This window comes from Zeugodacus cucurbitae, chromosome 4 (genome assembly GCF_028554725.1).
Source record: "Zeugodacus cucurbitae isolate PBARC_wt_2022May chromosome 4, idZeuCucr1.2, whole genome shotgun sequence".
Classification (NCBI taxonomy): domain Eukaryota; kingdom Metazoa; phylum Arthropoda; class Insecta; order Diptera; family Tephritidae; genus Zeugodacus; species Zeugodacus cucurbitae.
Window position 1 is genome coordinate 2,987,100 of NC_071669.1, and position 18,253 is coordinate 3,005,352.

General features: G+C 37.3%; 1 protein-coding gene, 1 long non-coding RNA gene and 2 other non-coding genes across 5 annotated transcripts; 1 reads left to right on the top strand and 3 right to left on the bottom strand.

The window, feature by feature from the left end:
* Positions 1–2,077: 2,077 nt before the first annotated feature.
* On the top strand, positions 2,078–12,918 carry LOC105220468 (protein artichoke). Of its 2 annotated transcripts, none has more exons than XM_011197001.3 (5): positions 2,078–2,920; positions 7,380–7,673; positions 7,739–10,238; positions 10,307–10,430; positions 10,490–12,918. In XM_011197001.3, exons 2-5 carry the CDS (start codon positions 7,423–7,425, stop codon positions 12,730–12,732), a joined length of 5,118 nt encoding a protein of 1,705 aa, XP_011195303.2. In that variant the 5' UTR covers positions 2,078–2,920; positions 7,380–7,422; the 3' UTR covers positions 12,733–12,918. The 2 variants fall into 2 exon arrangements, with proteins under 2 accessions (XP_011195303.2, XP_054086328.1); XM_054230353.1 differs by having other exon boundaries at positions 2,078–2,368.
* A 1,736-nt stretch (positions 12,919–14,654) lies between these two features.
* LOC105220673 (uncharacterized) lies at positions 14,655–16,315 on the bottom strand. The gene is made up of 3 exons (XR_852367.3): positions 16,111–16,315; positions 15,514–15,562; positions 14,655–15,108 (listed from the first exon to the last, which is right to left on the bottom strand). It is a non-coding gene; the product is annotated as an uncharacterized LOC105220673 (long non-coding RNA).
* LOC114803779 (small nucleolar RNA Me18S-Um1356) lies at positions 15,194–15,279 on the bottom strand. The gene has a single exon (XR_003752200.1). It is a non-coding gene; the product is annotated as a small nucleolar RNA Me18S-Um1356 (small nucleolar RNA).
* Positions 15,633–15,717, bottom strand: LOC114803783 (small nucleolar RNA Me18S-Um1356). Its single transcript, XR_003752202.1, has one exon. It is a non-coding gene; the product is annotated as a small nucleolar RNA Me18S-Um1356 (small nucleolar RNA).
* Positions 16,316–18,253: the final 1,938 nt, after the last annotated feature.

Sequence of the window (18,253 nt, forward strand, 5' to 3'; positions counted from 1 at the left end):
TTAGTTATGACACTTTATGTGTTTTCGGTTTTCGTCTGTGGGCGTGGCATCCATCCATCTTCGAAAGCAACCTCCTTAGGGCGCCAAGGAATATGTGTTCCAAGTTTCATTAAGATATCTCAATTTTTACTTGAACGGACAGAAAGACAGACAGACCGACGGACAGACATCCGGATTTGAACTTTTCTCGTCATCCTGATCATTTCTATATATATAACCCCATATCTAACTCTGGGTGATACAAACAACCGTTATGTAAACAAAACAATAATACTCTTGTGCAACATGTTGCGAGAGTATAAAAATAACGGGAATTTTAAAATTATTAAATTAAATTATTTTAAATTAATTAATATAATATTTTAAATTTTTAATTTATTTTAAATTAATTAATTTAATTTAAAAAATTATCCAAAATTCCAGCCTCTATATTCACCAGACATGACTCCGTGTGACTTTTTCCCATTTCCAAAAATAAAGTGATCTAAAGATCAAGAAATCACTGAAGAAGCCAATGGCTATTCCAAATATCGAATTGGAGAAGAGTTTTGACGATATGTGCATAATATCGAATGATGATTATTATGAAGTTTATTTTTCAAAAGCCAAAATTACCGTTATTTTTTGAACATTTTCTTATTCTCTTAGACACATACATATAAATCAGATGCAGGTAAATATAAGCGTAAAGAACAGGAAATCCATATATTCACTGACTTCTAATCTCTACATCTCTGAAAATATTTTGATTACAAATCTGAGGTTTCTACGAACTAATTTCGATAAGCATGTCTAATATGATTTATATAGTTTTAGCGCACTATTAATTACAACAAATGTTTAACTAAACCGTTATATACATTTAATCAGCTTATTGACATTTCTATCGTCGTTCCAAAACATTTGTGCTAAACACTTCCCTGTTTCCTTCTTTCTTTATTTATTTTTTCGTCATTTTATTTAATTGCTTATGCGCTTTTTTTGGTTTTATTTCTTGATTTGGCGTGTAATCCAGTATTTAAGCGTGTAATGTATTTAATTTCCAAGCGGATGAGAGTGAAATTTTTTGCACAACTATCTACTTATAGACAACAACAACAAAACTCGGCCCATAAACGTAACTACCAGAAGCATTGGTGTAAATGGAGGCCTATGTATGTGAGTAAGTGTGTCTCTGCAGCATATCAAGCTATGCGTCGTAATCACAACAAAAATTGAAAAAAAAAATGTGTTGAAAACTTTTATTTTCTTTTGGAAATGTTTAATTTTCATGGCTGAGAGCATCTGAGAGCTGCTGACTTTGAAAGTCGTACGCATTAAAATTTAAGTAATTCGAAAATAACGCCTTGGGAGCCCAAAGACTTTTATAGTGAGTGCGTGAAATAATGATTTTAATAAATACTAAATGCAACCTTGTTGTTGCTATTGGGAAATTCGAAAATACCTGAAATGGCAAACACGGCAGTTTACAACAAATATTTACACATTGGAGTGCCTAGAAATCATTTTTCTGATCAAATTTATATGGAACATGGCTGTGGAATGACGTTTGGACCAGTCTACAACCAAGTGAACTCTCCATTTGTGGGACTACGACAAGAGGGAGCTCATAAATTGTAAGAAAACTCCTTCTCATATATTGTTATTGTTGCTAATAATAAAATTTTCTATATATCAATTGCAGCTCTGACAAATCAAGTACCGTTTATCATCTTCAAATCGCACAATTTCCAAACACTGCTCTACCGCAATCCACAAAGTAGTCTAGTGTCAAATTCATAGTTTAGGTCGTCATACTTGAAAGCGCGTGCAGATGGCCCACAACCGAGGCAACCCATTACAGCCACCACACGCATGCGCACACACTAATCGCACACAATACACGTATTGTAAGCACGAGACCCTTGCTATGCACCAACTTATTTTGGAAGGCATTTAACAACATTTTTTTACGAGCGAATTTTTGAAAATTGCCGCAATTTTGGAAAAGCTCGAGGTTGCAGCGCCTACAACAACAACAACACTTATATGTAAACACTAAGCTTCCCACTAACTTAGCTTGGAGTGTCTCGCTGGCGTTTTGAGTGTTAAGCACTGAAGTGTGTCCATATCGCACACAACACTTGTAGACTAAGTTTGAAGACTGGCTCATTTGTGGCTCATTTTGTTTGCGGATTTCGTAAAAGCGGGAAGCCGCGCTGCACTAAAAACCATATGAAGACATGTATTCTTGTAATAATGGAAATGGAAAACGAAGCGTAAAAAGTGGAAGCTATCAAACACTCAGTTTCTTAGGCAATAACTGCGAAGAATTTCGAATCCATGGAACAGTCAGTGCGCGCAACTCAAACGTTGCAGTTGGAATTTTGTAAGTGAACTGAAAATAAGTGAAATAAGTGTCTAAACAAAGTTATAGAAGTGCTAAAAAAGGATATGTGACTGATGGAATGTGAAATAATATAAATAAAGTGAACTAACTGTGTTGCTGTAAAATAAAAAGTATTCAAATATGTGTTAAAAACTAACCTAAAATGCTGAAAGTGAAAGAAAAAATTTATGAGCTGTAAAATTTATGCAACCATATAATTATTACGATTTCTGTTGTAGTTTTCGCCTTTGTGACCTAAATAATTTTGTGTCTGCTGGTTTCATTAAGGAAAATGGAATATATAACTCCAAATGTGTGGGAGGGAAATTTTTGAATCCAGAAAGTGTTAAAAAAGTTGTTGGAATTGAAAATATAACATTTTTGTTTGAAAACTAATAATTTTAAAAATTTATTTTAAAAAGTGTTTTATAAGTTTAAGAGTTTTGAAATTAAGTAAGTTTCGAACTACTGCATCTAAAACTAAAAATTGAAGTTTCCAAAAGATACATCGGATTTGTGTGAATTTTTAAAATTTACCAGTGTTTATGAAAAGTAAGTTTTATGGTTTATAATTCAGCCAAAAAATTAAATTTAAAATTTGTCAACATATTTGTTTATAAATAATAAATAATAATGATAATGATATTTAAACAAAATGAAGAAAAAGGCAATTTGTTGGATATTAATCTAATAAAAATGGTGAATTCACTACAGTAAATCTTATAATAACAACAACAACAATAATAACAATAATGCAAGCTCCTTGATCCCTTTATCCTAATTGGTGAAGTGAATATTGACTCCGTTCAACTATAGCTCGTACTAAACTTAAAGTCAGCTCTAAACGGATGATATACGTGGTGTGTTCAAAAAATAACGGGAACTAAAATTCCACGAATTCGGAGAGTCCAATTGTAATTTTTATACTCTCGCAACAAAGTTGCTAAAGAGAGTATTACAGCAATAACCGAAAACATATAAAGAGCTATAACTAAGCCATAAATTAAGCTATTTAAGTAAAATTTGGTATGAACGATCGCATGATGAAGGGGCATATGTGAAAGTATTTTTTTTTTTGGAAGGGGGCGTGGTCCCGCCCACTACTAAGTTTTTTGTACATATCTCGCAAAATATTAAAGCTATACCAATGAAACTTTGTAGAGTCGTTTCTTTAAGGTACTACCTTATACAGTCTAAAAAATGGAAGAAATCGGATTATAATCACGCCCACCTCCCATACAAAGATTATGTTGAAAACTACTAAAAATACTTTAATTCAGTAAGGAAAACCACCAGAAATCTTAAATTTCATTATGAAGATGGTACAGAAGAGTCGCACTCAAAATGGTATACAAAATTTTAAAGAGGCGTGGTTCCGCCCACTTATGGGTCAAAAGCCATATCTCCGAAATTACTCGCTCAATTTCAATGAAATTCGGTTTATAATATCTTCATAGCTTTCCAGAAGCCAGAACTTTGAAGTCGATCTGAATCGTGAAGATATCGGAAATGAACTTTGCAAACTTACTGTATTTAAAGAGTGGCTTCGCCCTTCTAAATCGGTCAATAGGTTTTCAAGGCCCTATACATATATCGAATATGAGGACTTCAGCGCTTCTAACAAATTCTTTACAGAAAATATAGGAAAGTCCCTAAGATATTTTGAAGAAATTCAGAGGGAATATGTTTCTTCTAATAATACGTCTCCGTGCCAATCAGTCAAATCGGGTCATAACTTCCCCTATCCCCAAATATTCATTATATTAGGGTTTTCAAACTTTCAATGGACGGTTAAATTCAAGTGGACGTTTATTCCTTGCAGCCACTGACATATTGACCTCATTCTTCGATCGCTATTGATTTGTATACATTTGTTTATCTGCATCTATCTGTAGAAACTTATTTGCATGCATTCACTGCTTATTGAATCAATACCATCTACATTTACATACTTGCGAAACAATATACCACATACCATATCTCATACACACACACACATTCCAAGTCTTCAAGCAAAAATAAAAATGCGTTCAAATCGCTTATAACGTTTTCATCTAGTACAAACATATTGCCAACAGAGGAAGCTTAACTGATTGTGAAAGAGCTGGAAAATAACACACACACACATAAAAGTAGCAAAACAAAAACACATTGCCAACTGTGTGCAACAACAGTAAAAACTACAAGGCAACAAGGTACGCCTGCGCAATAATCGGTAGAAAAGCTAACAAAAAAAAAATAAACAACAACAAGCTTTACAAAAAAAAAAAAAACACAACAACATCAAGGCGTGCAACGAAACTGTTAACCGTTTTAGTTTTCCAAGATTTTGTAATAATTTTTTGAGCGTTTCCATTCACACATATTGCACCCCTTAGTCATGTATGTTTGCTATATGGCGTTTGTATGAGTGTGTGGTACATAAGCATGCATAATTGTTATGTTTTTAGTGACGCTTGTGGGTGAAATAGACACACGTACTTTGGGCTCAAGTAACGCACAGCCCCGCTTCATAGTCAAACACCTGCTTTGGTGTATGAAAACGCTATGATTGTGTTCATATACAAGCTCATCCATTAATATAGGAGCACTCGTACTATGTACGACAGCGATTACATCTAACGAACCTTGAAATTATTGTCGTCATATTCGCGTAATTTCTTCTGCAACGAAGTTTCTCCACACCGCTTTAAAGGGTTACACAATTACAGCTTTGGAATTAAAATGTTAATCAAAGTTATACCCTTGAGTTGTGTAGATGGTTTGTGTTTATATGAGAAGGTTCGGATATTACTTCAATTCATTTAGAGACTATGGTTCTTCTTCTTCTTCTTCTTGACTGGCATAGACACCACTTACGTGGTTATAGCCGAGTCCACAACAGCGCGCCACTCGCTCTTCCTTCTTGCTGTTTGGCGCCTATTGGTGATACCAAGTGAAGCCAGGTCCTTCCTTCTCCACCTGGTCTTTCCAACGAAGTGGAGGTTTTCCTCTTCCTCGGCTTCCACCAGCGGGTACTGCATCGAACACTTTCAGAGCTGGAGTGTTTTCGTCCATTCGGACAACATGAGCTAGCCAGCGTAGCCGCTGTCTTTTTATTCGCTGAACTATGTCAATGTCGTCGTATAAATCGTACAGCTCATCGTTTCATCGTCTGCGGTATTCGCCGTTGCCAATGTTCTGAGGACCATAAATCTTGCACAAAAAAATTTCACAAAAATTTACCGTCGTCCATCCAGTAGGAAGAGAATGATAAGGGACTCGTAGAGTTTGGTTTTTGTTCGTCGAGAGAGGACTTTGCTTTTCAATTGCCTACTCAGTCCAAAGTAGCACCAGTTGGCAAGAGTGATGCTGTATTGGATTTTCAGGCTGACATTGTTATTGGTCTTAATGCTGGTTCTCAGATAAACTATGGTTAGTTTCGTTAAAGTCGCTTAACATGAGCTACCATGTGTACTTATATACATGTGACAGCACTCCATCTGTTATCGCAAAGGACCAAAATCGGTATATGTGTGGGTCATTGGCCTACCGGATTATCCTAACCTAACCTAACCTACATACATATGAGACGATAAGGTCTCTCTTTATACGATTCGATAGGAAAAACTCATGAAAACATACTTAAGTATGTACATATATACATATAATATAGATATTCGGTATATTCACGCTGGAGAATACAGAAAATGGAATACTATTTTCATTTAATAATTGTTCAGAGTTCCGATAAGATCTCGTATATATAAAGATGTCCTTCAATGAATACATCTTAATCCGCACTAAAAGCCTATATATGGTTTAAGCCCTGCCTCATGAGATTCCAGCCTCGAAAAGTTCAATACATTTTTATGGGGACCTTTTTCTTCCCAGAAATACCTTTCTAAATATGAAATTATTTTTCAAGGATTCACATTGCGTCCGTACATCCTGAAGCCGATAATATTAGGTACGATATTTATTTCAAAAGAAAATTTCAAATCTCAAAATGTGAAACCCTGTATTTACTAAACCAAACTAAAGCCTTTTCTACAAAGATGATTATCAGTGCACCCGCAACCAAATGTAACTTATTGATGTAGCGTTTAAATGCCACAACGTCAATGCGCTTTAGCAGGTCGACAAAAAGTTCCGTAATAAAAATGTATCTGATACCTGAAACATTTAGAAAAAACCCGCATGTGTTTGTTGTTATGCTTACAACTGCTGCCAAATTCGGTACACTTAAATTCCACATATGAAGATTGTTATCAGCTCGACTGTCATTACTTTCTCGTCTTTCACCACTCTCTAACATTTTCTACGGTCTCCATTTTTATATAAAAACTAAATAAATTATGCCAATTAATTGCTTTAATTGTTTCATAAAACCGTTTTTCATATGCTTACTGAGCAATTTTAATTAGCGATTTACATAGATCTGTTTGTATATATGCTTATATAAAGCAAATATTTATTTCCATCTTTGCTTTTTAGTTTTATTCGTAACATGAACCTTTGTGGGTTATGGTTTTTGGAGAAGCTCGACTTTTTGTTGTTTAGCTAATCTCTAATTTTTGCCTGTTTCATCAATCTTATAGGACTATGAAGCCACAATAATTTGTATTTCTATATTCATGAAGCGATTCCTTAATGTAGCTATCTTATTCGGTAAAACTTTTAACCCAGTGACCTCACTAGATTTCCGGGTTTTCTCAGACATTGATCAGATCGTTACATTTTGCCTGAAATAGTAGACAAGACAGGCTTACTTCCAGACCTCCAGACCTCAAGTGATTCATTAGCCTACCGCTTTTGAATACATATGTGTCCTCCAAGAAAAATATCTTCCAGAACTTTGTCAGTTAATGAGTTCTGAGTTGAGAATATCCACCCAAATAGGTCCACATCGCATTACGGCCGCAACTTCTAGGTTATTTGCAAGGAAATTAATGTGAAGCAAAAATATAATTTTGGTTTCAGCTACATATTTCTAATTTCCATCCTTTTTTCTACGTTTTTCAAACTTCAGCATGTGACCTTTTGAACTCAACTCAAGCTGCATCTCCAACGCCATGAAGCGCAGACGTAGCATCAGAATACCGTGGACCGTTTTGGCGCCGCCGCAGAGAAAATATCTTAACTATAATTATACAACATATCGAAGTTTTAGCGTTAATCTAGTCCCCCTATTGCAACGCATGCTGCTATTATGGCTGATCATAGCCGCCGAAATGCTTGTGAGCGTGCAGTCCGAAGGTTGTCCGCCCTCAGAGGCCATATTGCCATGCCGTTGTTCGCTGCGCGGCAAAGAGATACAAATATGGTAAGGCAAAAGAGAATAATTGAAGAACTAACTAATCTTCAAAAATTTTCTATTTAACACTCCAGGTGCTCCCACAGCAATTTGCCGCAAATAATGGACGGCATTAAGGCGGTGGAACGTAACATTAAAAGTCCTATCGATGAGTTGGTGCTGGAGAATAATCAACTGCCCGCATTACCCGGCCGCTTTTTTGGCACACTGCAGATCGTGCGTCTTATGCTGCGCTATAACAGCATTGAACGCGTCTCCAACGGTTGGCTGAATGAGATGGAGAATCATTTGGTGGAAGTGTACATTGTGGAGCCACAACTGCGTAGCATACCGGTGGAGAGCTTGAATGGCATGATCAATATGATTGCGATCACTATACAATCCGATGAACTGAAGCATTTGCCAGACTTCTCGGGCCTGCTCAGTCTCACCTATTTGAGCGTGCAGAGTAAGTCGTTGACCGAGTTGCAGTCGCATTGGTTTCGCCATTTGCCGAAAGTACAAAATGTGCACATCAATGGTGGTCCGCATTTGACGCGGCTTGAGACGGGCACTTTCGATGGTTTGATCTCGCTGAAAAATATCGATCTTAGTCGCAATGCGTTGAATTGGATACATTTGCGCGCGCTCAGCCGTTTGCCGAACCTAGTGAGTCTAAAGATGTCTTACAACGATGTCAGCGATGTCGGTATGGTGGGAAGAATTGTCAAGGATTTGGAAAATCTGAAGAAATTACGTTTGGATCATAATATTATCAATATTGTGGAGGACGGTTCGTTCGTAGATCTGCCACACCTCTCAGAGTTGCATTTGAATGACAATCGTATCACGGAGATACAATATGGCGCCTTCCTACGCACACCTATGCTGAAGACAATATATCTGCATAATAACCATATAAGGCGCATACATCCTGAGTCATTTCTACAAGCCTCTGGCAGCGGTGTAGAGACGATTTACGCGTACAACAACGAAATCGAACAAGTCGGCGAGTTGCGTTCTTTGCTCGACGCTCTGCCATCGCTCAAATTTCTCGACATGAGCAACAACTATCTGACTGACATCCCCTTTGGCGCATTACGCGGTCACGGCACACTCGAACAACTGCATTTGAATAACAATCTGCTGCGCACACTCGAACGCGATGCGCTAATGGCAATGCCGGCTTTGCGTGAGCTGCGCATGCGCAACAACAGTTTATCCAACGAACTGCCAATGCCTTTTTGGAACTTACCCGGGCTTAAAGGGCTGGATTTGGCGGTAAACAATTTTCGTAGCGTTGACTCATTTCTACTAGCTGGCTTACCATCGCTACGACGTCTAGATCTAAGCGAGAATGGTTTAGTAAAATTGGAACCAAAAACCTTCATACACAACCCTATGCTGGAAACGCTGAATATTTCTTATAACGAGCTATCGAGCATACATACAGCGACACTTCGTAATTTGAATCGTCTCTTCGAGGTGGATGCAAGCTATAATCTACTCTCAAACATCATACCCGGTCTGCCGAAGATAGTCGAACGCGTCTCCATGCGCGGAAATGCTATTGCCACGCTACCTTTTTCCATTGGAAAGTCGCTGAGTCTGCCTAATTTACGTATGCTCGATCTGAGCGTGAATCGCTTGGAACAGCTACCGAAGTACAGTTTCCAGGGCATGCCACAACTGCGTGTGATCAGTTTGGCTAATAATCGACTGCGCTCGTTGGACGACACCGCTTTCATTGGTGCTACACGCTTGGAACTCTTACACCTGCAAGACAACGGCCTGTCACACCTCGATGAGCGTACGTTTCTACCACTTGCCGAATTGCGTAATCTCAACTTGCAAGGCAATAAGCTGGAAAGCGTTACCGACAATTTATTTTCAAACAATTCACGCTTGGAGCAACTCGACTTGTCTCGTAACCTAATACGCACTATAGCGCCATCGGCATTTGAGGCGCAGCGCTCTCTCGAGTACCTCGATTTGTCGAGCAATGCGTTGTCTGATATGTCGGTTAGTCTATCGAGTCTCGTAAATTTGCATGACATAGACTTGAGTTATAACCAGATCACACGCGTGCATGCAGATGTCGTCTCCTCATGGCGCAATGTTGTGGAAATACGTCTGGCCAATAACCTTATTGTCGAGTTGAAACATGGCACTTTCCGCAACTTGCCAAAACTACAGTATCTGGACTTGTCCAGCAATGAAATCAACTCGGTAGAGCCTGGTGCTTTGAAACACCTGCCAGATCTGCAGGAATTCGTTTTGGCCGACAACAAATTGGTGGAACTGAAGGATCATGTTTTCGAAGATCTGCCGAACTTGCTGGCCTCACATTTCCAATACAATACTTTACGGTACATATCACCAGACAGTTTCTTTAATTCGCCCTCCATGGTCTTCTTGAATTTGTCGAACAACAACTTCCACAACATGGAAAATATTGGACTGCGTGCAATGCGCAATCTGGAGGTATTGGATCTGTCTACAAACGGTGTGCGCATGGTCAATACGATGCCATTGAAATCGCTAAACTGGTTAGTGGAGCTCAAGATGGACAACAATCGCATATGCAAGATTCAAGTGAGTACAAATTGAATTTACTTAAATTCTCTGACTAAACTGTAGCGCTTTCTTTTTCCACTCTTAAGGGCGGCCCATTCGAAACCATGCCACGACTGCGTGTGCTCTCGATGCGCAACAACCAACTGCGCACCATCAAAGAGCGCACTTTCCGAAATTTACGCGGCAATATTGCCATTCTGGATGTGGATGGTAAGTGCATAAGTAAAGAAGATTCTGCAAAACCTTACTTCTTACTCCTTCTATTTCAGGCAACCCCATAAATTGCTCCTGTGAAATGCAGTGGCTCTCTGTGTGGCTGCAGGAGACGAATTTCCCATATCCCGGGCCGAAATGTCAAGATGGCCGTCTGCTGCGTGCGTCACGTATCGATCGCAGTCTCTGTGCCGGTTTTGAAGACACCAACCAACGCGGTGGCTCGGCGAGTGATAGCAGTTTCAGCAGCGATAATGCCAATCACTTGCCGCTCTTGAATGAGCATGGTGACATTTTCCAACGCGATTTGCAAGAGGAGTTCAGCGACGAATGTGAGGTTTATGACGTTTCGCCTGGAGAGCGTCCCTTGGCTGGTGAGAGTGAATATTTTTACGATCAATACGTCGACTATACACCCGCAAACGACACGAACTCGTATGTTAGTACCGATGCGCCGGTTTCACACACAAATATAGCAAGTAATGCAGTGCTAAGCACGCAGAAGAAACCGCCAATTAGCGCCAACATTGATCTGAACAACACCATATTGAACACTAATTACTTTAAAAGGCCACCGCCTTTGCCGGCGGGTGCGCAAACCAATTCCCCCTTCACATTCTTTGGCTACCCCATACCGTCGCTGAGTTTGGGACGCTTCTTCGGCGCTGGTCAGCGTGGACGTAAAGACCGTGGTGAGAAATCGAGCAGTGAGTCGACTACGCAAACGACTGCGAGCTCTACTGAAAGCGGCTTGGCACCAATGTCGGCCACACATCGCATGCACACGCCGCACGGCAAGGTGCGCATGTATCAACCGAACAGCGCCGAGTTCGAGAAGTATTTGAATCCGCCTGAATCGCAGTATCCCGATGTGTCGTCCAGAAATCGGCAAACTACCACGATGGCCGCAAGCGCTGACTCCAGTTCCGACGAGACGACGAGTAGTGAAACACCAATAAGCGTATTTAAAACCGCCTTCCGCGAGCCCACGAGTGTTGAACGTGGTGGTTTCCGCCCAATAATGCCAGAGCATGTCGGTGGCTTTATGCCCGTGCACGATCCGTCTAAGCGGCGCGGTGTAGTGGAACCCATACCAACGCCTACGAAATATGCGACGAAGCACACCGAGCGTGATTACATACCAATGGTACCGGTGCATGAAGATAGTAGCCATGGGCAATCTAGCAGGTTGAGCAATTTAAGACCCACAATTGCTTCCATACCCACCACAGCGTTAACAACTGAAGAGTCCGCCAGCGAGGAGTTTGAGTCGCAAACTTACTATGTGACCGAGAATCCAACGGAACTCACGACGACAGCACGTCGCATAACGCCACCGTACGTTGCAACAACTACACCAACAACCATTATGACTAAAATACCAACAACACCGAGCAGCACACGCAATTTGCCACGCACTGTAGCGACCATAGCCACCACACCCACACCTTTCCACACAACAACAATGCCAACTAGCATAACAACAACAACTACTACTACGACGCGCGCAACCACTGTAACCCAAGCGTCCACATATAATCTGGGCGAGAGTGACACTTTCGACACCGGCGAATACTACGATGACTTGGAGGCGCAATCGGTGGGCATGCTCAAGCCGCCACCACTCATACAAACCACCACAGCGGAGACTATACTATTAATACCACCGCCGGAGGAGCATGTCGAGCAGATTAAGCGTCACTCTTGGTTAATGAAGACCACAACAACAACGGAGGAAACACCAACTGCCAGTCACATTGATGCAACCGGTACAGGTAGTGGCAGCCTTGCCAGCGCAGAGCCACCCACTACACCACTAACCGCCACCAATGTTACACCACGTCAACCACGCCCATCAGGTGGTCGTTCCATAATCACCAAAGTCCAAACACCACAATCGCAGAATCAGTACCTACCCACAGCGGAGGAATATCATCGCACAACGCCGCATACACACAGCAGAGACCACACATTTTTGGACCCAAGCGCATTTGGTGATCAACAAGCTCTACAACAACAACAGCAACTGTTAACAGCTGTTCAGCAGAGTGACTACCACGGCGCCGAGGCTACGGACGCCGAATCGGTGGATACTGCGGCGAGCGCTTATCAGCAGGTGGAGCGTGCGAATCGAAAGGACGGCATGGATTGGTACTATGAGAGCTTCAAGAAACCGCGTCCGGACACAGCGGCCGGTAGTAGCTTGCGCAGCAGCGTGGACTTCGTTGCGAATGGTGGTTATGTAAGCAATGCGTGCAATTTCATGGTCTTATTAAGCTTGCTGGTGTTATTTTCGTGAGAACTATTTATTTTTCAATCCGTTTAAGGGGTCTCTTGTGTCGATATATTTAAAAACTATACATATATACCTTTCTAACTGTTATATTAAAGTATCTATAGTTACGCAAGTATATTGCAATATTGTATAGAAAAAGTTGTTACTTTATCCGCGGTTCGAATACTCACGCAAAAACTCTTAATTTTTAGCAATATTTATTTTAAAAACGGTTTTAAAAATGCACATATACTTAAAGTAATTTTAACATACAATAGTTTTAGTAAATAGTATAAGAAAATGAGAAAAATAATAAAATTATTAAAGGAAATAATTACGCATTAGGGTGTGTCGGTTTTTACACCAAATTCTTTTTTCGAAAAACTTTTTTTTAATTTTTTTTTTATTTTATTATTGAAAACTGTTGTATATCATAAGATTTAGCTCTTTCGTGATATTTACTTAGTATGTACAGTCATGTGAAGAAAAATCTACAGAACATTTTTATTTAAAACATGTATACTCATATTGCGTCACCCAAATTATCGAAAATATATTTTTAAAGATCTATCTATTGCTATAGTATGCCACGTAGTGTTGTAGCATCCTTTCCGTGAGAAATTATAGAAAAATATATTAAAAAAAAAAGAAGAAACGTTAACTTCGGCTGTAGCAAAGCTAATATACCCTTCACAGGTGCATTTCTTTTAGTAACTATGTGTTTAAGCAAATCTAAAGACGTAAGAAAAAGTAAGTAAAAAAAATTTCGTGAAGATATGTAGTAAAATGCGGAAGTTTTCCATACAAGCCCTTGATTCCGATCGTTCAGTTTGTATGGCAGCTATATGCTATAGTGAACCGATCTGAACAATTTTTTCGGAGATTAAATTATTTCTATGAGCAATAACTCACACAAAACTTCGTGAAGATATGTAGTAAAATGCGGAAGTTTTCCATACAAGCCCTTGATTCCGATCGTTCAGTTTGTATGGCAGCTATATGCTATAGTGAACCGATCTGAACAATTTTTTCGGAGATTAAATTATTTCTATGAACAATAACTCACACCAAATTTCTTGAAGATATGTAGTAAAATGCGGAAGTTTTCCATACAAGCCCTTGATTCCGATCGTTCAGTTTGTATGGCAGCTATATGCTATAGTGAACCGATCTGAACAATTTTTTCGGAGATTAAATTATTTCTATGAACAATAACTCACACCAAATTTCATGAAGATATGTACTAAAATGCGGAAGTTTTACATACAAGCCTTTGATTCCGATCGTTCAGTTTGTATGGCAGCTATATGATATAGTAAACCGATCTGAACAATTTTTTCGGAGATTAAATTATTTCTATGAACAATAACTCACACCAAATTTCATGAAGATATGTAGTAAAATGCGGAAGTTTTCCATACAAGCCCTTGATTCCGATCGTTCAGTTTGTATGGCAGCTATATGCTATAGTGAACCGATCTGAACAATTTTTTCGGAGATTAAATTATTTCTATGAGCAATAACTCACACCAAATTTCGTGAAGATATGTAGTAAAATGCGGAAGTTTTCCATACAAGCCCTTGATTCCGATCGTTCGGTTTGTATGGCAGCTATATGATATAGTGGTCCGATATCGGCAGTTCCGACAAATGAAAACGATATCTTAAAAACTGAAGGACTAGTTCGTATATATACAAACAGACAGACAGACAGGCGGACATGGCTAAATCGGCTCAGTTCAACATACTGATCATTTATATATATATACTTTATAGGGCCTCCGACGCTTCCTTCTGGGTGTTACAAACTTCGTGACAAACTTAATATACCCTGTTCGGAGTATAATCAATAGCAATCATCGTTCTTCGAAATTAAATGGCATTTCAAATAATTTGGATCACCCTAATAAGGAGACATTTTAACTAATTAAAAAATTAAAAGTCAGTTTTTATGTTTTCATTTCAATCATTATTTTCTCATTTTATTTTATATATATTTTTCATTAATTTTTTTCATACTTTCAATTTCATTTTCACCTTATCAACTATACATTTCAGTCCATTTTTTTTTCATGTTCATATACACTTTTCAGTCTTTCTAATTAATCAAAGTTTTTCATAATTTTAAAACAGCATTTTGCTGCTTTTTGGTTTAAATTCAAGTTAACCTAAAATTTAAACATTTAACATTTAGGAACAATACCGATTTTTCTACAACTAGCTTATAAAATACAAACAAAATATTAATATGCTGGATTTTAGGCTGAAAAGCAGCATTTTGTTGGATGTTTTCCACTAAGTGAAGATTTTGAAGATTTCCACGTCAATTCATGCATCAATTCTAGTGGAGTTTTTCGGATCAATCAGTGAAGTATTATTTGCTCATTTAGCACATTTTATCTGCAAAAAATTATAAAAAAAAATTATTTTTAATATTTTTTATGCAAAAAATGATAAATCATATTTTCTAAATCATTTCATATGAAAAACCGTTCAGATGGTAGTGCATGTGTATAAGAAATCAGCATTTTAGCTCAGTTTTGGGTATGAAAATGTCATCACTACAGTTTTTTCATATGATAAGTTTCTTTAAAAGTTTGGAAGTGCTTAGAAAATATATTACAGTTGAACTTCACTAACTCGAATCGGCATAATTCACAAAAAAACACGAGTTAGAGAGTCTTCAAGTTGTGGAATGTAGTTTGTATGAAATTTTACTTCTATTAGCAATTCAAGAGTTCGAGTTATGAAGAACTTCGAGTTATAGCAGTTCAACTATATATCTAGATACAAAAGTTAGCTTACCTTCATTTAGCAGCCTGAGCCGTAGTTAATAGTATTCATTGTGCAGCATCTGTAAGTAATATCAATTATTAATATATTTTATATTCATTAAATATGTATAAATCTCAAAATTAGCGTAATTAATATTTCAGATGGTAGTGCATGTGTATAAAAATTCAGCATTTTTGCTCAGTTGTGGGTATGAAATTGTCATCATATTAATTACGGGTTTTCTTAAAATTATGAAAAAACTATACTTTTAATTTTTAGCGAGATCTCAATTAAATTGTATTATTTATTAAATATTTAAAGCAATTTTCTGTAGTCAACAGAACACCCAGACACGCTTTGTTGTTTGCCTGCTACCTACCGACAAGTCTAACTAACACTCTAAAAATGTTGGAAATTTTAGGTTAGTGCCACACTAATGTGACGCTAGTGCCACGCATAAAGAGCTCTTTAATTGCATCTTTCCAATTTCTCTATTTCTCTTTACAATTTAAAATTATATTATGTTCTTAGCTATTGCTCTAATACTCGCTAATAAGCCACTCTAATTGATTTAACTTCCATTAATGCTAACTCTTAAGAAACCAATAATTGTTCACTAGTACTTACCTTAAATTTGAGTAAATTTATCCAGATTCGCTTAATATCTTCGTTTTTTTTTAACTATGCAGTATTTTATACGCTTTATTGTAAATTTATAGCAATTTTAAATCATTTTAGTAACTTTTATTCACGTAATTTGTCGGCGAAATTTGATGCGCGCCGCCCAATAGCTGATTAGTGAAAAGAAAATTATTTAGTAACCGGAAAGAAACGTGTAGGCAGGCAAAATTTGTAAAGAAAAATACTCACCACGTGGTTTAAATAGTGTGGTGTATTTAAGCTGAAATGCAACACTGTAGGGGATGAAATTAAGGCTTTGAGAACTAAATTACCCGCAATTAAAAAACAAATATTTTTTTTACAATTTAATCAACATTAAATAATTTATTATTAAAAAAGGAACAAAATTTTCTCTGTTTATGAAATTTCACTTCAGTTCAATATGGGTTCAATTAAAGTTCCATGGAAGTGTTCTTACAAGTTCATTCATAAAATTTGTCCAGTTCTTTGGCAAATATTTTTGAACATATTGAAATAATTTCCAGCACAGTTACAAGCCTTAAGGGGTTACATGGGTTTTGTCGCGTAAAAATGGCTTATTTTCAATATTTTTTTATGTGTGTAAACATTATTAAAAAAAAAAAAAATAAAAATGTCTGACAAATTTGCTTGACATTTTGTTTTTTTTTTTTAAATAGTTGTAATTGAAAAAAAAATCCTTCGTTCAAGCACGAGTAAATTGTATCTCGAACACCTGTGCAAAATCAATTACTTCAAGATCGGTTGAGTAGTTTTCGTGAAAATTTGACAACCGACTCTGAAAACAAGGTTCCGAGAAAAGGGCGTTTACAGTTTTGAGTAACAATAATACCAGACTTGAAGCGCACACCTTCCAAAGGCTGTAACTCCGAAACTATTATTCGAAACGAGTTGAAAATTTAGGATAATATTCTTGAAATGTTGTAGAAACAAAAAAAAAAACGATTTTTTTGAACCCACGAAACCCATGTAACCCCTTAAGCCCCCAGTATGTTTGTAGTATGAGAATTTGTCCCACAACAGTGCAGTTTTTGGAATCGATCGGAATTTATATTCGCCTAAAAACTGTTAGCATACCCAAAACTACTGATTTTAAATCTCTTTGGCGATAATACTGACAACAAACGCCCAACGTGTTCAGAATTATTTTCGAAAATCAAATTAGATTTCAAAAATTTAATATGAAGCTACTAAAGGCAGTAGTTTGCTTTACAGGCTTCAAAAAATCGATTTTTTTTGTTTTGTTTTAAATCTAAATCTCTTCCAAAACTATTCAAGAATATGTCTTTAAAATTCCAGAGGCCAATTCGACATATTTTCGAAGCTAGAGCAGTTTTAGTGGCCGAGCGTCGAGCAGGTGCGAATGCTCAGGCAGACCTTTAAAGCTCGATTTTTCATTTTCACAAGTGTTAGAAAACGGTGCCGGCGATAGCAAAAAGAATACATGTCCGATCGAAAAAAAAAACAAAATGATCTAGCTTCAGTATTAAATTATCTTCTATTTGAACTAGACAAAAGTAGTTGAAGTTGGACAAAAGTATTATTTAAACTACTCGTTTTGCAACTTAGTCATTTTTTTTTTCTTAAAAAAATGAATTTTTTTTCAAACTTCGAAAAAATTTGGAATTTTATAACTTCTTCGGTAATTTTTTAGTTCATGAACAAAAGAAACTTATAAAAATTAAAAAAAAAAATTTGGTTCGACTGACCTCCATCACCGGCACCGATTTACAAGTGCTGACTCCAGAAAGGCGCTCCAGAAAAATACTTAAAACTTTGAAAAAATTTCAATATTTTTTAATAATAAATATTGTTTTTTTAGCCTTAAATATAGTACACTATCGTCTTAAAATTCCGTTTACCGCAATCATTGCCTTCCCTTTCAAAAAAATTGAAATTTTTTCAGTTTCTAAAGCAGACTACTGCCTTAAAATGTTACCCGCATAGTCTATGGATACTAAGAATCTATGGGTAGAATGAGAACTATTCCCAAAACCGTGGAGTTTATAACCCATTTTACAACTAATTTCAGAATTTCCGGGTATTTATTTGACAGAATCTATTTATACAAGTATAACATACAAATGTTTTTTTTTTTTCAAAATTTCCA